General features: G+C 36.2%; 1 protein-coding gene across 1 annotated transcript in view; it reads right to left on the bottom strand.

Annotated features, from left to right (window-relative positions):
- The window catches only part of b4galnt3b (beta-1,4-N-acetyl-galactosaminyl transferase 3b), a 31842-nt gene extending 15356 nt beyond the window's left edge, over nt 1-16486 (bottom strand). The window contains exons 1-4 of the mRNA XM_084408846.1: nt 16195-16486; nt 6042-6091; nt 5043-5126; nt 3025-3120 (exon numbers count right to left, since the gene is read on the bottom strand). Coding sequence (XP_084264972.1) covers nt 3025-3120; nt 5043-5126; nt 6042-6091; nt 16195-16327 — 363 coding nt within the window. The 5' untranslated portion in view covers nt 16328-16486. The remainder of the gene's footprint in view (nt 1-3024; nt 3121-5042; nt 5127-6041; nt 6092-16194) is intronic.
- Between the last annotated feature and the right edge of the window lie 1977 nt (nt 16487-18463).

Below are 18463 nucleotides of genomic sequence, written 5' to 3' on the forward strand. Positions count from 1 at the left end.
GTTAATTTTACCAAGATTAAATTTTATGCATACATATTTCATCATATACAGTGCAATGCATAAGTTAAAGGCAGGGTAGGTAGGATTTATTAAAAATTAAAGATCCAAATTTGTTAAAACTTTCTATATATATCAATACATAATTAAAATGTAAGAACTCTGAAAAAAAGAGTATAAAAATCAAGTGACTCTAGACCGTTTAATCTGTATTAAACACAGCTCATTATTTCGATTCGGGACGAATCAAAGGATTGGCTTAGGCGACTGTCACTCTCTCGCAACCATGGCAACCACCCTTTTGCCACACAGCACCTGCCCACTTGCGCGCGACCGTTTGATTTGAGGAGTGCGAGAGGCACGGAACCTGATCACACCTCCGTCCAGTAGATGGCGGTAATGCACTATGTTTGCAAGCTGCCAATAAAATCTATCGAAGAAGAAGAAGAAGGCACTGAACCTAGGAATACCAAAACAATGGCAGAGAAAGAGCAATCTAAATTTACAGTACCGGCATATGCAGTTAGTGAAGGCAAACCAGGCAAAAAAATGCCCCTTCCCCTCCGCTTGTCTCAGGTAAATAATGCGTCCTCTACCTCAGCGGTCGGAGTCGCGCGTTCATGTGTTTTGGGGGCGTGGCTTTGGAAGAAGCACAGAAATGAGGGGTTGGAGTGAATGGAAATAATGAGATGTCTTTAAAACAGTCGTGAGAGGTCTACAGACACTCGATTTTGATACTTTCTTTTTCAGAGTACTTACATTTGAATTATGTATTGATATGTACATAAAGTTTAAACAAATTTGAAAAATAAAATTTTTAGACCATTTCTACCTACCCTGCCTTTAATACACCCATGCTAAAGTTGACTAAAAAGAGGAATAAAAAAATCATATTTTGGAAATTGAACTTAATGCCTTAATTAAAAAAATTAGGAAAAATCCAACCTTTAAGGACACCAATTTTCTTTGTGAATGAATAATGTATCGTAAATAAATAAATGTTCTTCCTTAAAATACATGGTGCATAAGTTAGTACACCCCTATGTTAAATTCCCATAGAGGCAGGCAGATTCAATTTCCAAAATATGATTTTTTATTCGTCTTTTTAGTCAACTTTAGCATGGGTGTATTAACTTATGCATTGCACTGTATATATATAGTTTCCTCTGCGTAAAGATGCAGATGTACAACTGTCTAATCAGAGGTGTGTAATCTGGGTTTTAGGAACACACTCGTATTTCTTGTGTGTTCGAACTTGTTTTGAGGTTGGCACACTTGGCATCAATAGAGGATCTTTCTGCGTGTCCTTTTTTATTTTATTGGTTTTAAAGAATCACAACTACAGTCAGTGGGGTACATTGAATAAACCCCCCCCCAAAAAAGACAAATACATAAAAAAAAACTTAAAAGTTAATTTAAAATTTGAACATGTTTACAAATGGAAACACATTTTACAGCTTTCTTATTTTTTAAACATCACATTGTGTTTAGGTATTGTTGACCTTCTGATTTAAAAATGAAAAACAAAGGCTTATTATCCTCCAAATTTTCATCGATGAATAGTAAATTTAGCTAAAAAAAATAGCAGATTAATTAAGTAATATTCCTTATAAGATTTGTCATAGGAGAAAAAAAAATTAAAACATTTTTAAAGCACAGGTGAAAACTGGGTATGATGTGAGCCTTCACCAAAAATCTGACCAAAAACAAACTGAATGAGGAAAACTTTTTCAACATGTAAACCACAAAATGTACAAAATATATCAATATCACAATTAAATCTGCTCACAAGATAATAATTAAAAGGGTAATATTTATGAATGAGTTTAAGAGAAATTTCTTTGAATGCTGCGTGTGCTCTCAGACGAGAACGCGTCCTAGAGAGTGTCATGTTTGCTGAGAGCAGCGAAAGGAAAGGGTATGCGGAAAGCCCTTATATGGAGATGGTTTTGGAGTGTTTTATGCAAATAGAGTGGTGCAGGTATGACGTCACTTTGTAGGCCAACCGGCAGTTAGCATCACACTGGTTCCCTCGACAAAAACCCAATTGGATTTTCCCATAGGCTTTTTAATTAACGCTAAAAACAAGCTCTGTGACCAACAAAAGTTTATGATAACACAACTTTTATGAATTTTGAAGCCTCAATGCAGTCGCCAGAAGTAAAAAGCTACCAAACTACAAACTACACCACGGTCCCACGAATTCAAAGTCACCATAACTAGCTTCCGACAACTCTTTCAGTTTTTATTTTAAAACATTTTCCAAGACCATTTGAGTTAGAATGGTTTATAAGAGCTCGATTATAAGCATAAAGAAGCTGTGAAAGCGGACTGAGCTTATCTGTTCGGCGTGATGACGTTTAATGTCCCCGGCTGCCTCTGTTTTCCCATTTAGCCACTTGTTAGCAACCGCCTTTTTCAAGACATGTAACAGCGTAAAAAAAATCATGTCGTAGAATAAAACGTGAAAGTGTTTTGAGCTTGTGTTCACCACAGACCTTATTTCAGCCATTTAACCAAAAACCCACTTCGGGACGATTGAACCGGAAGTGCTAAAATGCTAACTCGCTTCCACGTCTTGGCCTACAAAGTGATGTCATATCTGCACCACTCTATTACTAACCTTGGGCACATGGTCGCTCATTTAGAATACTCCAAATCTATTAACGTAGATCAATTCGTAAGAACAATTCCATGTGCGTACACATGTCGTGTAAATAAGGCTGACATTTTTCATGAGAAGTTCTCCTGTGCATATGAATACCAATAATTTAGGCAATTATTATTAAATGAGACTCATTGCAGTGTTGTGCAGCTTAATATTTTGGTGGAAATTGTGCTTTTTTTCAGGATTCTTTGATGAATAGAGTTCAGAAGAACAGTGTTTATATGAAACTAGTCTTTACTGTCACTTATGAACAATTTAATTCATCCTTGTTGAAAGGTATTTCTTTCTTTCAAAAAAGAAAATATCACTGACCTTAAACGTTTGAATGATAGTGTATATTTGACAGCTATTTAACCTACATGAGGATATAGTGGATAATGTAGATTCTTCCGTAGTTGAGCGATAGATGAGCCACACCAGTCTTCAAAGATGTGAAGATTAGCCTGTCCTTGATACTGCAGCAAACACACACACACAAACACACTCATATATATATATTAAATGAACAGATTTTTACTTTACAATAGTCTATACAATTAAAATAAATTCTTCGGATAATCTGATCCATCAGACTGTAAAAACAAGGGGGGAAATATGTTTACATTAATACTGATTAATGGAAGTCTATGGGGCAAGACTCTGCACTGGAATAAACATTAAAATACTGTTTCAAAAGTAGAGCTGCAAGACCTAAACATCATACGTATCAGCATGAGACGGGTCACGGTTGTGATAAAAACTCTCTGTGCAAAGGAATTTGAACTAATAAAGTTGCACAATATGATCTGATAAGTGACTCTCTGTACGATTTACATTCATTGGGCCTCATTCACCAACCGTTCTTACAAAGAAATGTGTTCTTAAACCCAACTTATGCACTTTTTACGAAGATTCTGACATTCACTAAATGTTTTCTTATCTTGGATTTTTTCTTAGCTAAGAACAAAATCTACGCACACTCAAGAGCACACTTACGCACATTTGATTGATGACAGTTTGCTCCAAATAATTGGTTACTGCATTACATTTTATTTAATTCTACAGTCATTTACAATGATAGTAGTTTACTGTAACGTATTTCTGATCATTTATTGAAAAAAAAAAAAATCATATTATGCAAAGAAACACTAACACTGCAATTTACATCAGCAATTAAGCTGATTAAATCAAATATTATGCTTAGTTTAGCATTTACCAGTTGAAATAGAATTTCTATTTACTGAAGTTCTTTTTTCATTTGGTGATCTGAGTCTGTGCGTCTTTTGGACATTCTCCAACGTTTCTTGCACACGGCCCTGAAGTGTCATGTCCTTATATGGGAATTTGCGGGGACGTTTTCTTATGCTAATTAGGAACAACTGGAACACGCTTTCAATTACGAAGACGTGGGATTCATCAATCCTAAGAACACAGGTGCGAACAATTCTGTTGTTTAAGAACGTCATGAATCCGACGTAGACTTTTCTTAGGAAGTTCAAGAAAATGTTTAGGACGATATTGGTGAATAAAGCCCATTCATCTTTATAGCTCAAATAATACACATTTTTGCAAATAAGAATTAAAGGGATAGTTCACCCAAAAATTTAAATTCTGTCATCATTACCTCAAGTTGTTCCAAATCTGTATTAGTTTCTTTCTTCCATTAACCAGACAGTTAATGGTGGCCATTGACTTCCATAGTATTTTTTTTCCTACTATGGAAGTCAATTGCTACCGTCAACTGTCTGGTTACCGACATTCTTTAAAATATCTTCTTTTGTGTGCGACAGAAGAGAGAAACTCATACAGGTTTGGAACAACTTGAGGGTGAGTAAATGATGACAAATTGTTCATTTTTTGGGTGAACTATCCCTTTAATAAAAAAATAAAAGCTGCTCAGTTCTCCTGTTAAAGCTTAAATTACTATGAAGCACAAATATTATTTTAAATCCCCAACTAACATACAGAAAGAACAAAAAATGTACAGCTCATGTGTCATGTTTAAAATAGTGCAGTGACACCAGAGACACAGAGAGTCATGCTAAATTTAACAAGACAGCGAAAGTCTTGCCAAAGACACATAGAAAGAGCCATGGCCAACGTAGAGGCAAATGTTCTTGTGGTTTAATACCATCATCCTTACAGCACATGCACATCAACACATATGCATACAGAGCTCTGAGTAAGAGAAATATCACAAAATATTACACTTACAAAGTACCAAAAATATCGGAGTATTAAGGCTTTTTGGGTACATACCAAGGTAATACTATGCTTTTTTGAATATGTACCATGGCAATACCATGTTTTTGGACATGCATCACCATTAAACCATATTTTTGGACACCATGGTAACAACCTTCCCTGTGTATTTCTGTCATTGTGGCCGTGTCTTTACCTCCATCCTCCATGTCTGTGGAGTGTTTTTTGGTATCCAGATGTCTTTCTCACGATTATCATCAGAGATGTGATCATCTTGAGCCTGTGAAACACAAATATTGCATCCCACAATGCAATGTACTCAACTTATTTTTATTTTATATGTTATCTGCCATTACACAAATGAACCAGAAGAAATATCAGCCATGATTTTTTCATTTAAAGGGATAGTTCACTTTGAAATAAAATTTTGGTATGTTTTAGCTTACCTCAAGGGCATCCAAGATGTAGGTGTCTTTTTTTCCACAGAAGTTTCAATTTTGATATTTTTAGGTCAAACCGTTCTTGTCTGTCAGTCATTTCATGCAGGTCTATGGTCACTGTCTCAAAGAGCATGCACAAAGTCCAAATTAAAACAATTCCCCATCGTCCAAATTAAACAATTCCCCATCGTAAGTACACATTGATGGCCTAAGACACGAAACGAGCGGTTTGTGTGAGAAAACGAACAGTATTTATATCGTTGTTATCTCTTGAACTATATAATCTGCCCAACTATATAACTACTGGTCGTTTTCTCACACAAACCGCTCGTTTCGTGTCTTAGGCCATCAATGTGTACTTACGATGGGGAATTGTTTAATTTGGATGATGGGGAATTGTTTTAATTTGGACTTTGTGCATGCTCTTTGAGACAGTGACCATATACCTGCATGAAATGACTGACAGACAAGAACGGTTTGACCTAAAAATATCAAAATTGAAACTACTGCGGAAAAAAAGACACCTACATCTTGGATGCCCTTGAGGTAAGCTAAAACATACCAAAATTTATTTTCAAAGTGAACTATCCCTTTAACTGGGTGCTGAGAGTCATGTTTTTACACAAAACTGAATTTAATAATCATTGACCTGAATTTAATAATCAATAGTCATGTAAAATAATAATTTCCAAGATTATAACTGGACTCTAGATGAATGAAACATGCAACGTGATGGAGTGTAACTGAGTTTTTACCACTCGTCGAGCAGGAGCTTTTAGCCCGGCAACGCTGCGGGCGGTTACGTCTGAAAGAGAAACAGAGTAAATGTTTAGTCAAGTAGCCAATTAATGAATTAAACCTGACTGACCAGGTGTGTGTGTTTGATCCATGACAGTGTCATTAGTTTGCCATTGATGGTTTGGGGTTTCTCCAGATAAGACTGAAACTGATTCCATGTTCACATAAATCTTTAAAAAGGAAAAAGCATTAACTTACTTAAGTCACTCACTCTCTCCCTTAAAACACTTTCAAATTTGACCCAAAATTAGATTAAATCAAAAATATGAATTCTATAGGCAATCACAGAGTTTAAACTGGGTTTCCAGCGACTATGCTGATCCATTTATAGAATGCAACGCTGCTTTCAGAGTTTCCCAAAATGCAAAGTAGTCATGTCATTAGATTTTCATTTTTCTTTTCCTTATTCATTATCTAATGTCATGCATAACAAAGCATACTGATTTCCTGGTGCTGATTTCCCATAAACTGTCCTGCTGGGTTTTTTTTTTTTTAGCAAGAAAACTTTATGCAGTTTAAGATTTGCAGTTTACACACATATATACACATACACATACACACACACACATTTATCTTACATTTATTTCATTTTTCATTTACCTCAAGTAAATTACGTTATTCTGTTTATTCTGTTGTCTATTCAGAATCATAGGAGAATCAAGATCTCTACAATTGTGATTCTCAATTTATCCAAAATCATGCAGATCTACTATAAACTAACCCTATCCATATAAGAATAACATGCTTTGCTTGTAAGAAAAAAACATTTATTCATTTATGAATCAGCTTAAGGACATCACCGAAAGGACATAAAAACAGACTCCTGTTACATTGTTTGGGCACACACCTGTATGTGTATACATTGTCCCTTCAGTCACATTATACAGTAGGTGAGCAAAAACCAGTTATTCAAGTTTCTAGATATGAAGAATGGGGATTTTGACGTGGCATTCATCGAACAACTACTGTCTTTTGGCTGACAAACATCCTGCTATGCTTCAAGCTTTTCAAATAGACGGTTAAAAATGCATGCACACAATACATAAAAAACTTTGTATAGTTAATTTACGCATAAGCTATCTGCAAATATTTTCAGCAAATATAGCTAAATGTCTAGAGGTAAAAGAAAATAAACTCCCTGCAAAAAGACAGAGAGAGAGTGTGTGTGTACAGAGAAGAGTAAGTGTGCTTAACCTTGCACATTGGTGCTATAGCAACAAGGAACACAGGAAATGCTTAAAGAAGAAAGGGTCACCTGACCCCCAGCGCCACTGAACACACACTGCGGGGAGGGCCGGGGCGGACAGGCTATTATGGTCTGTGTCTTCAGGTGTATTTGCACACTGGGTGGTGTGTGCACTTTCCTTAGTGTGTGAGCGAGAACAAATGAGTTTAAAGAAGAGACCCTAAGGATCTGATGTGCATGTTCAAAGTGTGTTTTTAGCTAGCGACCACAATTTCCCTCTTTGCCTTTCCCCATCATCCAAATCCTTTCTTTCACTGTTCACCCAAGAAATAACTGGTAGCCCCCGGAGGAATGTCGAGTTTGTTTAAAAGAGGGTAGAAGCCCCAGGGCTCAGTGCAGGACAGAGGAGAGAGAGAAAGAGAGAGAGATGGGGTGTGAGAGAGAGAGAGAGCAACAGAAATGGAACGAGACTACAGTAATGCATGTCTCACCCTACATGCATTGCTGTAGTCTCGTTCCATTGCTGTTCCGTGCACCTGGTCTTTGATGATTTCCCACAAAAAAAAAAAAAAAAATCATGATCTAAAAGTCCAGGACTGGGACCACTGGTGCAAAAATAATCAAAGGTCAAGGGTCAGTCACAAGGGTGTGTCACTTCACACTGACTTACAATGTCGCCCCAGTGTGTCTAAACTGACACACACATAAAATGTAGGGTTTGGAAACATGGATGAACTACAGTCCTTCAAAGAGCAAGTTGAACACAGTAGCTCGCTGTCAACAATCAAAACAATAAAATTATGCTTGGTTTATACTCGCCGAGTCCGCACAAGCGCAAGGGTGCACACGGAAAAAATGACTTCATAGTGGTGTTGGCGGTCGTGCGCGTTGAGAGACCCCATTTTGCGTGGCGGTTTGCATGCCGTTTTTTGTAACACCGCTCCGCTTCCGAAGATGCATGACTTCGAGGCGATTCTGGCCGAGCAAGTACATCTGTTACTGGCATCTTACCGGCACCCAGTTTGTGCTTATCTAAATTAATTGCTTACATTTACAAAATGAGCCTTCACTTGCACAAATAAGCCCTTTTAAGGAAAATAAAGGTCTATGTTTAATAAAAATGTTCATGAAATTAAATGAAAATGTTTAAATTGTCACAATATCACAATTAATAATCTCAAGGTTTACTAGGTTTTACATGATTCTTTGGTTGTTTTGTTGCAGGGGTTTGGTGAAGTGTAATAAAAACAAACATCGTCACGTGTGTACTTTACTTCTTACCGCTGCTTAATCGGTATAAAAGAATGGTCCAAATAGTTAAGAGAAGACATCATCGCCCTTCGCAAACAATGTAATCAGAGTCGCCACCTGTCATTTCAAAGATTAATACAAATGGCGAGGATGTGTCAAGTATAAACGCCTCGTCTGTTTGGAAAAATGTCTGCGAAGTCAGTGGAGGCTCGCGGTGCGGAGTGTATAAACAACGAGAACAAATAACTGTGCATCTTCTCCTGAAGATATTACACTAATTTAGCTACGTAGAATTCACTGATTGGCACTACAACCCCCATTGCAAATCAGGTTTATTGGCAAAATGTACAGACTTTCAGCTGTTTGCAATGCACAAATCAAACAAAAGTAATTGAAATAGCTCAACACGACAAATGTTTCAAGTGGTTTCCCCAAATTGAAAATGCAACTTTGAATGACTTCTGCAGTCTCAAAATTATTCAACCCCTTCATGGCAAGCAACTTTAGTACTTAGTAGAACACCCTTTTGCTGTCATGACCTGCTGCAAACTAGATGTATAACCAGACACCAGCTTCTGGCAGCGTTTCTGAGGAATCTTAGCCCATTCCTCATGAGCAATGGCCTCCAGTTCAGTAATATTCTTGGGTTTGCGTGCTGCAACCGCCTTCTTCAAATCCCACCTGAGATTTTCAATGGGTTTCAAGTCAGGTGACTGTGATGGCCACTGTAGAATCTTCCAGAACTTCTTTTGCAACCAAGGCTTGGTGGAATTTGAGGTATGCTTGGAATCATTGTCCTGTTGGAAGGTCCAGTGACGCCCAAGCTTCAGCTTCCTCACTGATGGTATGATGTTTTCTAGGCCAGAGGATGCAAAGCAGCCCCAGAGCATCACCGAGCACCACCATGCGCAACAGTAGGCAGAGTGTTATTTTCAGCATATGCTTCATTCTTCTTCCTCCAGACACACCGCTGATCCATAGGGCCGAAAAAGTTCCAGTTTTGTTTTACCACTCCACAGAACAGAATCCTAAAACTTCTTTGGCTTATTTATATGATTTTGAGCAAACTGGAGCAGACTTTTCTTGTGCTTTTGGGTCAGTCAAGTCAAGTCAAGTATATTTGTATAGCGCTTTTCACAATACAGATTGTATCAAAGCAGCTTCACAGTATTAAATTAAAATAATACAACAAGGTTTGTTTCTAGTGGAATTTATTGATTGATAAAATTAAATTTCCCCAAAATATCCCCAACTGAGCAAGCCAAAGGCAACAGTGGCAAGGAACCGAAAAAACTCCATCAAGTGACCTAATGGTGACCTAAACCTCCATCAGGTGACCTAATGGAGAAAAAAAAAAACCTTGGGAGAACCCAGGCTCAGTCAGGGGCCAGTTCTCCTCTGGCGTTTATGAACTAGAGATAGGATTTAACTGTAAGATTAAAAATATTATATGAATGCATGGCTGAAGAGATGCGTCTTTAATCTAGTTTTAAACTGGGAGAGCGAGTCTGAGCAACGAACACTATCAGGAAGGCTATTCCAGAGTTTTGGAGCTAAATGTGAAAATGCTCTCCCTCTGGTGGATCTGGATATCCTAGGTATGACCAAAAGCCTCGAATTTAGTGATCTTAAAGAGCGCGATGGATTATAGGGCGATAGAAGATACATGTCCTGTTCCTTGTTTGTGAAGGGCGATGATATCTTCTCTTAACTATTTGGACCATTCTTTTGACTTAGCCATATTACTAACATAGAGTCAAAACGTGACACTCAACAAACCTAGCCAGTTCAGATATTTCATGTGTTCTAGCTCAAGCACACCAGGTGTAACAACAGTTTTGCAGATTTGTGCTGTTGTGAGGGATTATATTCAGGGGGTTGAATAATTGAGACTGCGGAAGTCATTAAAAGTTGCATTTTTAGTTAAATTTGGGGAAACCACTTTTGTTGTGTTGAGCTATTTCAATTAGTTGTGTTTGATTTGTTCATTGCAAACAGCTGAAAGTCTTTACATTTTGCCAATAAACCTGATTTGCAATGGGGGTTGAATAATTTTGCTTAAAACTGTAACTCTGGGTTAAGCAACATTATATGTAATATTGAGCGAATTAGCACTGATTTTAAAGGGATAGTTCACCAAAAAATAAAAATGCTGTCATCATTTATTCACCCTCATGTTATTCAAAACCTGTAAGACTTTAATTATAGTGGATTTGTTTATTATATTTGTCTATAATCCTTGTCTATACAAAAGGAAATCAATGAGATCTAGTGTTGTTTGGACTCCGCTTACATTCAACATTTCTGCAGTAGAAAGAAATTCTTTCAGGATGGGAGTGACATGATGGTCTCTAAAAGATGACAAAATTTTCATTTTTGGGTGAATATTTGGCAACTATATTTGGTCATTTTCAGCCAAAAACCGTATCTGCGTGACTGACTGTGTTAGCTTCAATACCAAAAATCTATGTACAGCTTTGACAATCAATAATAAACTAATTTAGTTTGAATTTTGAGTAAATATTGTGTAAAATGTTTGAATTTCATTTCAGCAATTGTATATCTCATCTGCAGTCATTAACCCTCTGGATATCATCTATTGAAAAAAAAAATTGGTATTGGTAATTGGTACCATTGTTGACAATTAGTGACATTTTACTCATAATTGCACTGCAGTACAAAACAATTCAAAACACATTACACAGTTGTTTAGCCACCAACCACCAATCATTAACTAAGCAACACTCATTATTGTCATTAATTATTAGCCTCATTATTATTCTTGCACTTTTAACAAAAACATGCAGGGTCACAAAAACATGCTGTTTATTTTCAGAGTTGGAGGGAAAAACAATGTATTAAAAGTTTATTTAATAGACTGACATGGTAATGTTTGACATAAGTTGAGTGCATTCTTGTTTTTATATATTGTGCATGTCCATTTTATTGTTATTAACCTCATACATATGCAAACAACGTTTGCAACACAATTTATAGTGTGAAGTCTAACAAGCATGCAAAATATATGCAGGTTCACAGAGGAATGGCATGCATGAGCAATGGACTCCTAAGTGCTTATCAATGCCATGTTGTCACGAAACCAAAATTATGCCAGTGTGCCTGCAGGGAGTGTAAGAAAAGCATTGCAAACACACTACCCTGCTGCCATTCTTAAAGTACCGGGACTAGTAAAATAAGGAATCGCATCGTTTTTAAATGCAGGGTATCGTGACACGTTTCTATTACCGGTATATATCGTGCAACACTTATGGTGATTTCAAGTCATGTCAGAAAGATCATATTTATGAGTTGAATGCACATGAAGAACAGCACAGCAAAGTTGTAAATATGAGTGGGAAACTCTGGATTTTCTTTAAGCCCCGATCTTTATGAATTGGAGGCGTGTCAGTGAGAAATGTGGCGGATAACCATACTTCGAGGTATTTAGCAGTGACATTGTCAGGCTTTTTTATTTACAACCAAATAAGTTAATTGCCTGCACTAAATATAATAGCATTTTAATAAGAATATAATATGTAACAAAGTTTACAGTGGCTTCATAAATTAGTAAAAAACATAAAGCAAAATACACTTGATGCACATTCTTCATTTTCTAGAAATAGTTTAAAAACCTTGCTGTATTTTTGTGTAGTTAATTAAAGGGTTGGTTCACCCAAACATTTCAGAACACAAATTAAGTTATTTTTTGATGAAATCGGAGAGCTTTCTGACTCTGAATTAATGACAGAAATTAACTTTTTGGGTGAACTAAGCCTTAAGAGAAGGTACACCACCATTTTGCTCACTTGACTTAAAGGGGTCATATAATGCCATTTTTGTACAAGTTAATATGATTCTTTAGGGTCTAAATGAAAAGTTTGTAATATACTTCTCATTAGTATTGTAAGAAAACACTAATTTTACCTGGTCAAAAACAGCTCTGTTTTCAGCACGCCATTTAAGTGCATGTGCCTTTAAATGATAATGAGCTTTGCTCACCCCTCCCCTCTGTTCTGTGGGGCGTTTTGACAACACACGTGGAGTGTTGCCTTGACAACAGTTGAGGGTATATTTTGGATAAAGAATGGCAGCGGGAGTCTCTGAGGACACTGTGCAACCGTATCAATTTGAACCGGAGTCGGACCCGGAACAAGATGACGGCCCCTAAGAAGTTCGACAATTAAGGCTCGAACAGGACGTTTATGAATGGTTGGTTAACGTAATGTCACTTTGATCTATCTTTGTATGTACTGGCAGGGTAGAGTAGTGAGATACGAACGCTATGTGTTTACTGATGTATACGTTAGTTTATTGACAGATTGATGTTACAGCTAATAGTCATGAAAAAAAAAATTCGGTAAATGTAGGCTTAGGCTTGTCAGTGATGTGTAATGTTATCTATGCAGTGTTAGGTACAACTGTCAGGGCTGAAGCACTAACATTTTACTGATCTGTTTAAAAAATAACCAGTCTGTGAGACTATGACAGGCATTAGGCACATAAACAACACATACTCAGACAGGAGCTAATACCTTTTTCAATGTTTTCATTTATAAAGCAGTCTGGTGAAATGATTCACGCAAACATGAAAGCATTGACGTTGATCGTGAGGAAAATTCCCTTCGAAAACAAAACTCAGCCACTGCGTCTTCAGCGGTTCAGATTTAGGAACATCAAAATGACTGCTGTGTTCCTTATTACACCCAAGAACAGAACACCACAATCGCTTAGACGCCATTCTGCTCCAGCGTATCAACAATGGCGGACTATGATGACAGCTCGCTCAGGGCGGGTCTGTGTTTGTAGTTTATTTATTTATTTGAGCAGTAACCATTCTGCTCAAAAGGAGTGGGCCGAAGCAAAAGAGCTTATAAGCGCCCACCCCCAAAATTAATACAATAAAAATTCTCATTTCACAATAATACAAAGGAACATAGTGCAAAAGCAACAAAACAACAACAAGGAAACAACAGCAAAAAAACAAAAAAACAAAAAATGGATTATATAGGCTACACTTGCAGTATCTGACCATGGTAGAAATACCCCTAGTGGCAAATAATTTCTTCTTTATACTTTTCAAAAATCTTTTGTTTGTATTTATATTTGAACAGGTTGATGTTTGGACATCGTTTCATTTCCATCTCCAAGTTATTCCACAATTGTACCCCATTAACTGTAGGGCTAAAACTTTTCAAAGTTGTACTATGTTTCTGCGCCCTAAAGTTTAATTAATTACGTAATTCATAACAACCAATACGTTCTTGGAACCTTCTTTGTATTTGGCTTGGTAACAATTTGTGCCTTGCTTTGTATAGCATCTGTACTGATTGGAACTCAACAATGTCATAAAACTCCATGATCTTTGAGTTTGTGTGGTCCAAAAACCCAACTTTATGAATTAATCGGATAACTCTTTTTAGCAGCATTACTATTGGTTTTAATGTGCTTTTATAAGTACCACCCCATACCACAGAACAATAATGTAAATAGGGCAAGATCAGAGAACAATATAAAGTATGCAGAGCTTTGATGTTTAAAATATGCTTTACTTTTGCAATTACTGAAATGCTTCTTGATATTTTAGTGGTTATATATTTAATATGAGAGTTCCAAGTAATTCTATCATCTATAATAACTCCAAGGAATTTGATTTCATGCACCCGCTCCATAATCACACCCTCTATCTGAATTGCTTCCTGAGCATTGGAATTACCGTTGCCAAATATCATCATTTTGCAATTACTCAGATTTAGTGATAATTTATTTAGTTTGAACCACTTATTAACACGTTTGAGTTCCAAGGTAACAATTCGTCTCCAGATGCGAAAATATTTGTATCATCTAAATATTTGTATCATCTATGTGTTGAAACGCTGCTGTCAATTAACAATCGTGGGAGGGGCGTCCGACCGTGTGACGTCACATGGTCAGACGGCTCGATTTGAGACAGGAGAAAACATAAGGAGATAAAAAAATGTAAAAAAACACTGGATGGATTTTTATCATTATGTGATGGTTGTGTACAGGCACTGCCAACACACATTTCAGTACAATCAACTTGTAAAAGTGCATGTACCATTATATGACCCCTTTAAACACACCTGATGTCGTAAACACAACTTGTAAATACGAACTTCCCAAGAGGACTCGAACGCATCATAATGCCATGTGCAGATCAATCATTCACCTCTGGATTTCTTTTGGAAATACAGGAGGAACAAGGAATTCGGATCGCATTCAAGCGTCCTCCATCGGTCACCCAGTCAGAATTAGAACGAGCGCAAGCAAATCGCAACTGGACAGCTGTTGTTTATAATCTGATTTTGTGCAGGTCAGTGTGAGTTTACTATTCAAATGTAATTTTAGATGCACATTAGCAGATAGCTGATGTCCAGGTGGTGTGACATTGGTGTTGCTCCTCTAGTCTGACACTGACCTCAAACAAGATGACAAACCCCTTCTGCAAGTCAGAGCTCACCTGACATCTCTCAGGTTTCCACAATCACATAAGCTTCTCTTTGTACAGAGTCTACAGACTTTGCAATATAGGACCAATAAGAAAACATGATTAAAACCACTATAAGTTTCAAGGTGCCAGAGTCAGAAGGAAAGCAGAGGAGACACTGTGAGCCACTATGGGAATTGGGAAGAAACACCCTGTTTTTAAGTTGTTGTGTAAAAAAAAAAAAAAAAAAAAAAAACTAACTAGACCAGCAGGGCAGAAACAAGCAGCCTGATGTTCTCGTGTTTCCATGCACATTAACACAATGTCTTCTGCCATAGCGTTATATTGTGCTGTACTGTTTGCATGTTGTTTTGAATTGTATTGTGTTTAATAATAATGGAACCAATTCCCCACGACAAAGAACAAACTCACTAAGCTAACAAACTCCAAACTTTATCTCCAGCTCAAACTCCTGATACAACAGAAGATATAATATCTAAAACACTGGTAAACATTATAACTGTGGAATATAATGGGTAAACATTGCAATTACAAAATGTATGTAGAAAGGAGTGCAATTACAAGTTGGTCAAAATTTACTAAGAAAACAAAAACAGAAGGTAATTGGAAACTGGAATCCTATTTGAAATTGGCTAAAACGACCTTATTGAGTGTTATCTATATTAGCATTAGCTAATTTATTATTAGCATTATACGTGATTAACTTGTGTTGATGAAAATAAATAAATAAATGTTAATACAACTTTATGTAGTTGGATGATATGAAGAGCGAAATGATAATGACCTAAAGCATGAACCAATATTAACCTTAATTATAATAATCAGCTAATAATTAATTAAACCATAAAATGCTAAATTAAATTAAAAAAATATTCTAAATAAAAAAAAATTAAAAAGATTTTTTTTTTTAAGTTTTCTTTACCTGCATGTCATGTGACCATTAACCGACAAGCATGCGTTATTTTATTTAGGTCAAATGTATTCAACAACAACAACAACAACAAGTTGGGAACGTTTGGGAATCCCTTATTAATAAATTCTGTACAAATGTTGTTTAATGTCCCTTCACGATACCTAATCTATTAATTAGGGTTAATGAATTGGTCCTTATTGTAAACATTTTGACTTTAATATTTGAGGATTGCCATCATGAACGTGTGAAGTAATGAGTAATGAGTGGACAGGGCATCAGATGTCTGTCACTCACCAGTGCTGCTCCACTCGCTGGTGGCCATGAACTCCAGATAAGCCGCCAGTAACGCGACCATCAGCACCGCCCCGAACACAATATATCTGCCGTTGCGCTTGAATTTCCGCACCGGGAGAAAGTTGAGCATCATCTTTACGTCCTTCGGGCTCCGTGTGGATCACAGAAGTTGAAAACCGCTGGAAGGATCATCGATACACGCTTTCCCGGTTTCAAACCCTGTGTAAAAACTCAATGTCTCGTCACACTCGTCCGCATTTCCTTCCCAGCGTTTGTGATTCAGCGTCTGCAACTGTCTCTCAAACATCAGTGCACGCACAGGTTGAGTAGGCCACGCCCTCTGCGTGACGTCGCTGATCTTCTCAACAGGTAGGTTAACAACAAGGGGAAATTCAACTATATATCGAGCAATATGAAAACTATTTCCTTTTTTAAGAACTCCAAAGCTCTTAAGACAGGTAAATCTGTGCTGCATTCTTAATTTATTTTGTTAAAGGATATATTTTGACGAGATGTAATAATTTATTTTATTATAATTTTTCTCTTTATTCTTATCTATTTATTTGCTTATGTGATTTTCCGTTTGTGTGTTATAATTTGTATTTTTCATTCTTTGTTAAATGTAGAGTATTAAGTCAGTACATTTGTTATGTAATTGTTATATATATATATATATTAGGGTGGTCCTTATCAAGTCCAATTTTTTTTTTTTTGCAAAATGTTAGTGTCTTAACCTCTTAAACTGTTCCTTTTAACTTCAAAATTGGAAATATGCAAAAATGTTGACAAAAAAAAAAAGATATTTAGAGGTAGCTCAATCATGTGGAAGATTGCCTATGTTAAGCTGTGCGGCGTTATTGTGATATGCAAGTAATATTAAAAGTTGCTGCAAATGAACTACATTTTATTGAAATCAGAGCAACACTGACATGACAACAATGACAACAATCTAAAAAAAAGCACAAAGTTTTCAACAATCCCTCATTTCTGATGCTCAGCAGCCAGTGTTGACTTTTTGCAGTCTGGATAGATCCGTCGGTGATCTTCCACCACATGAAGGAGAAACTGCAATTGTTCTTCAGAGTGTGTGAGATAGCCATTGTATTCTTGAATCAGAGCCACTCCTCTCTCGGCGTGATCATTGACTACTTTCATTGCATGTATGATTGCCTGTGCCTCCTGATAATCTGCTTGATTCGGCCAAAGTTCCGGGTCAATTTCAAGGAATGTAATATAATTTTTTTAACCAAAAAAATGTGCTCTAAACCCAAACAATAACCAAGGTGATCATCAATAGAAATATGTATTGATTCCACCAGGAAAGGTAAATCTGCTAAACCAGGTCATGGATTGATTAATGTGGATTTAGTTTCTACAATAAGTAAACTGAGATATGCATCTAAAATACATATTTAGGAATATATGAAGCATATGGAATATGTGGAGATTTTTTTATGTGGAATTTTACTAGCCAGGTACAATACCAATTCAAATGATAGTTTTTTACGAAAATCAGCAAAATCTCAGAAAGTTTAAAGCTATTGAGCTGCCAGTAATTATTATGTTACTGCCATAAAAATTGGCATGCTGTATTTTCTTATATAAAGGAACAATTTGAAGGGTTAAGAGCATGGCAATTGGAGACTTTAAAAATAAGGACCACCCTAATATATATATATATATATATATATATATATATATATATATATATATATATACCGACAGATAGATAGATAGATAGATAGATAGATAGATAGATAGATAGATAGATAGACGGACATACATACATACATACACATATAGGCCTAAATATCTATATTAATATTATTTATGATTATTGATGCAGAAATATAATCGATAACAGTCGATCAGCAGGAGCAGGATTGGGCATATAGTACACAATAAAAAATATTGTTGGTTTAACTTAAAAAAGTAAGTTACCTGGTTGCCAAAAAAATTGAGTTACTACAATGAAGGAGATTGGCTTAATCAACAGAAACTCAAAATATTATGTTATCTGAACCACATTAATTACCTAAGGTGATTTGACCAACGACATTTTTTTTTTTTTTTTTTTTTATAAATCATGAAAATATTTTTTTTCAGTGTACAAGTAACTTTGCAACTAAATGTTACCTACTGGTCATTAAAGTATTAATAGATGTCAACTTATTATAACCCTAACCCAAATTAATGAGTTAGTTGACATGTTGACAGATAGGCTAGTAGAAAATCTAAAGTGGATCATCAAATTAAATTGTAACCATTT

Source organism: Rutilus rutilus (assembly GCF_951802725.1).
Source record: "Rutilus rutilus genome assembly, chromosome: 5".
NCBI classification, from domain to species: Eukaryota; Metazoa; Chordata; class Actinopteri; order Cypriniformes; family Leuciscidae; genus Rutilus; species Rutilus rutilus.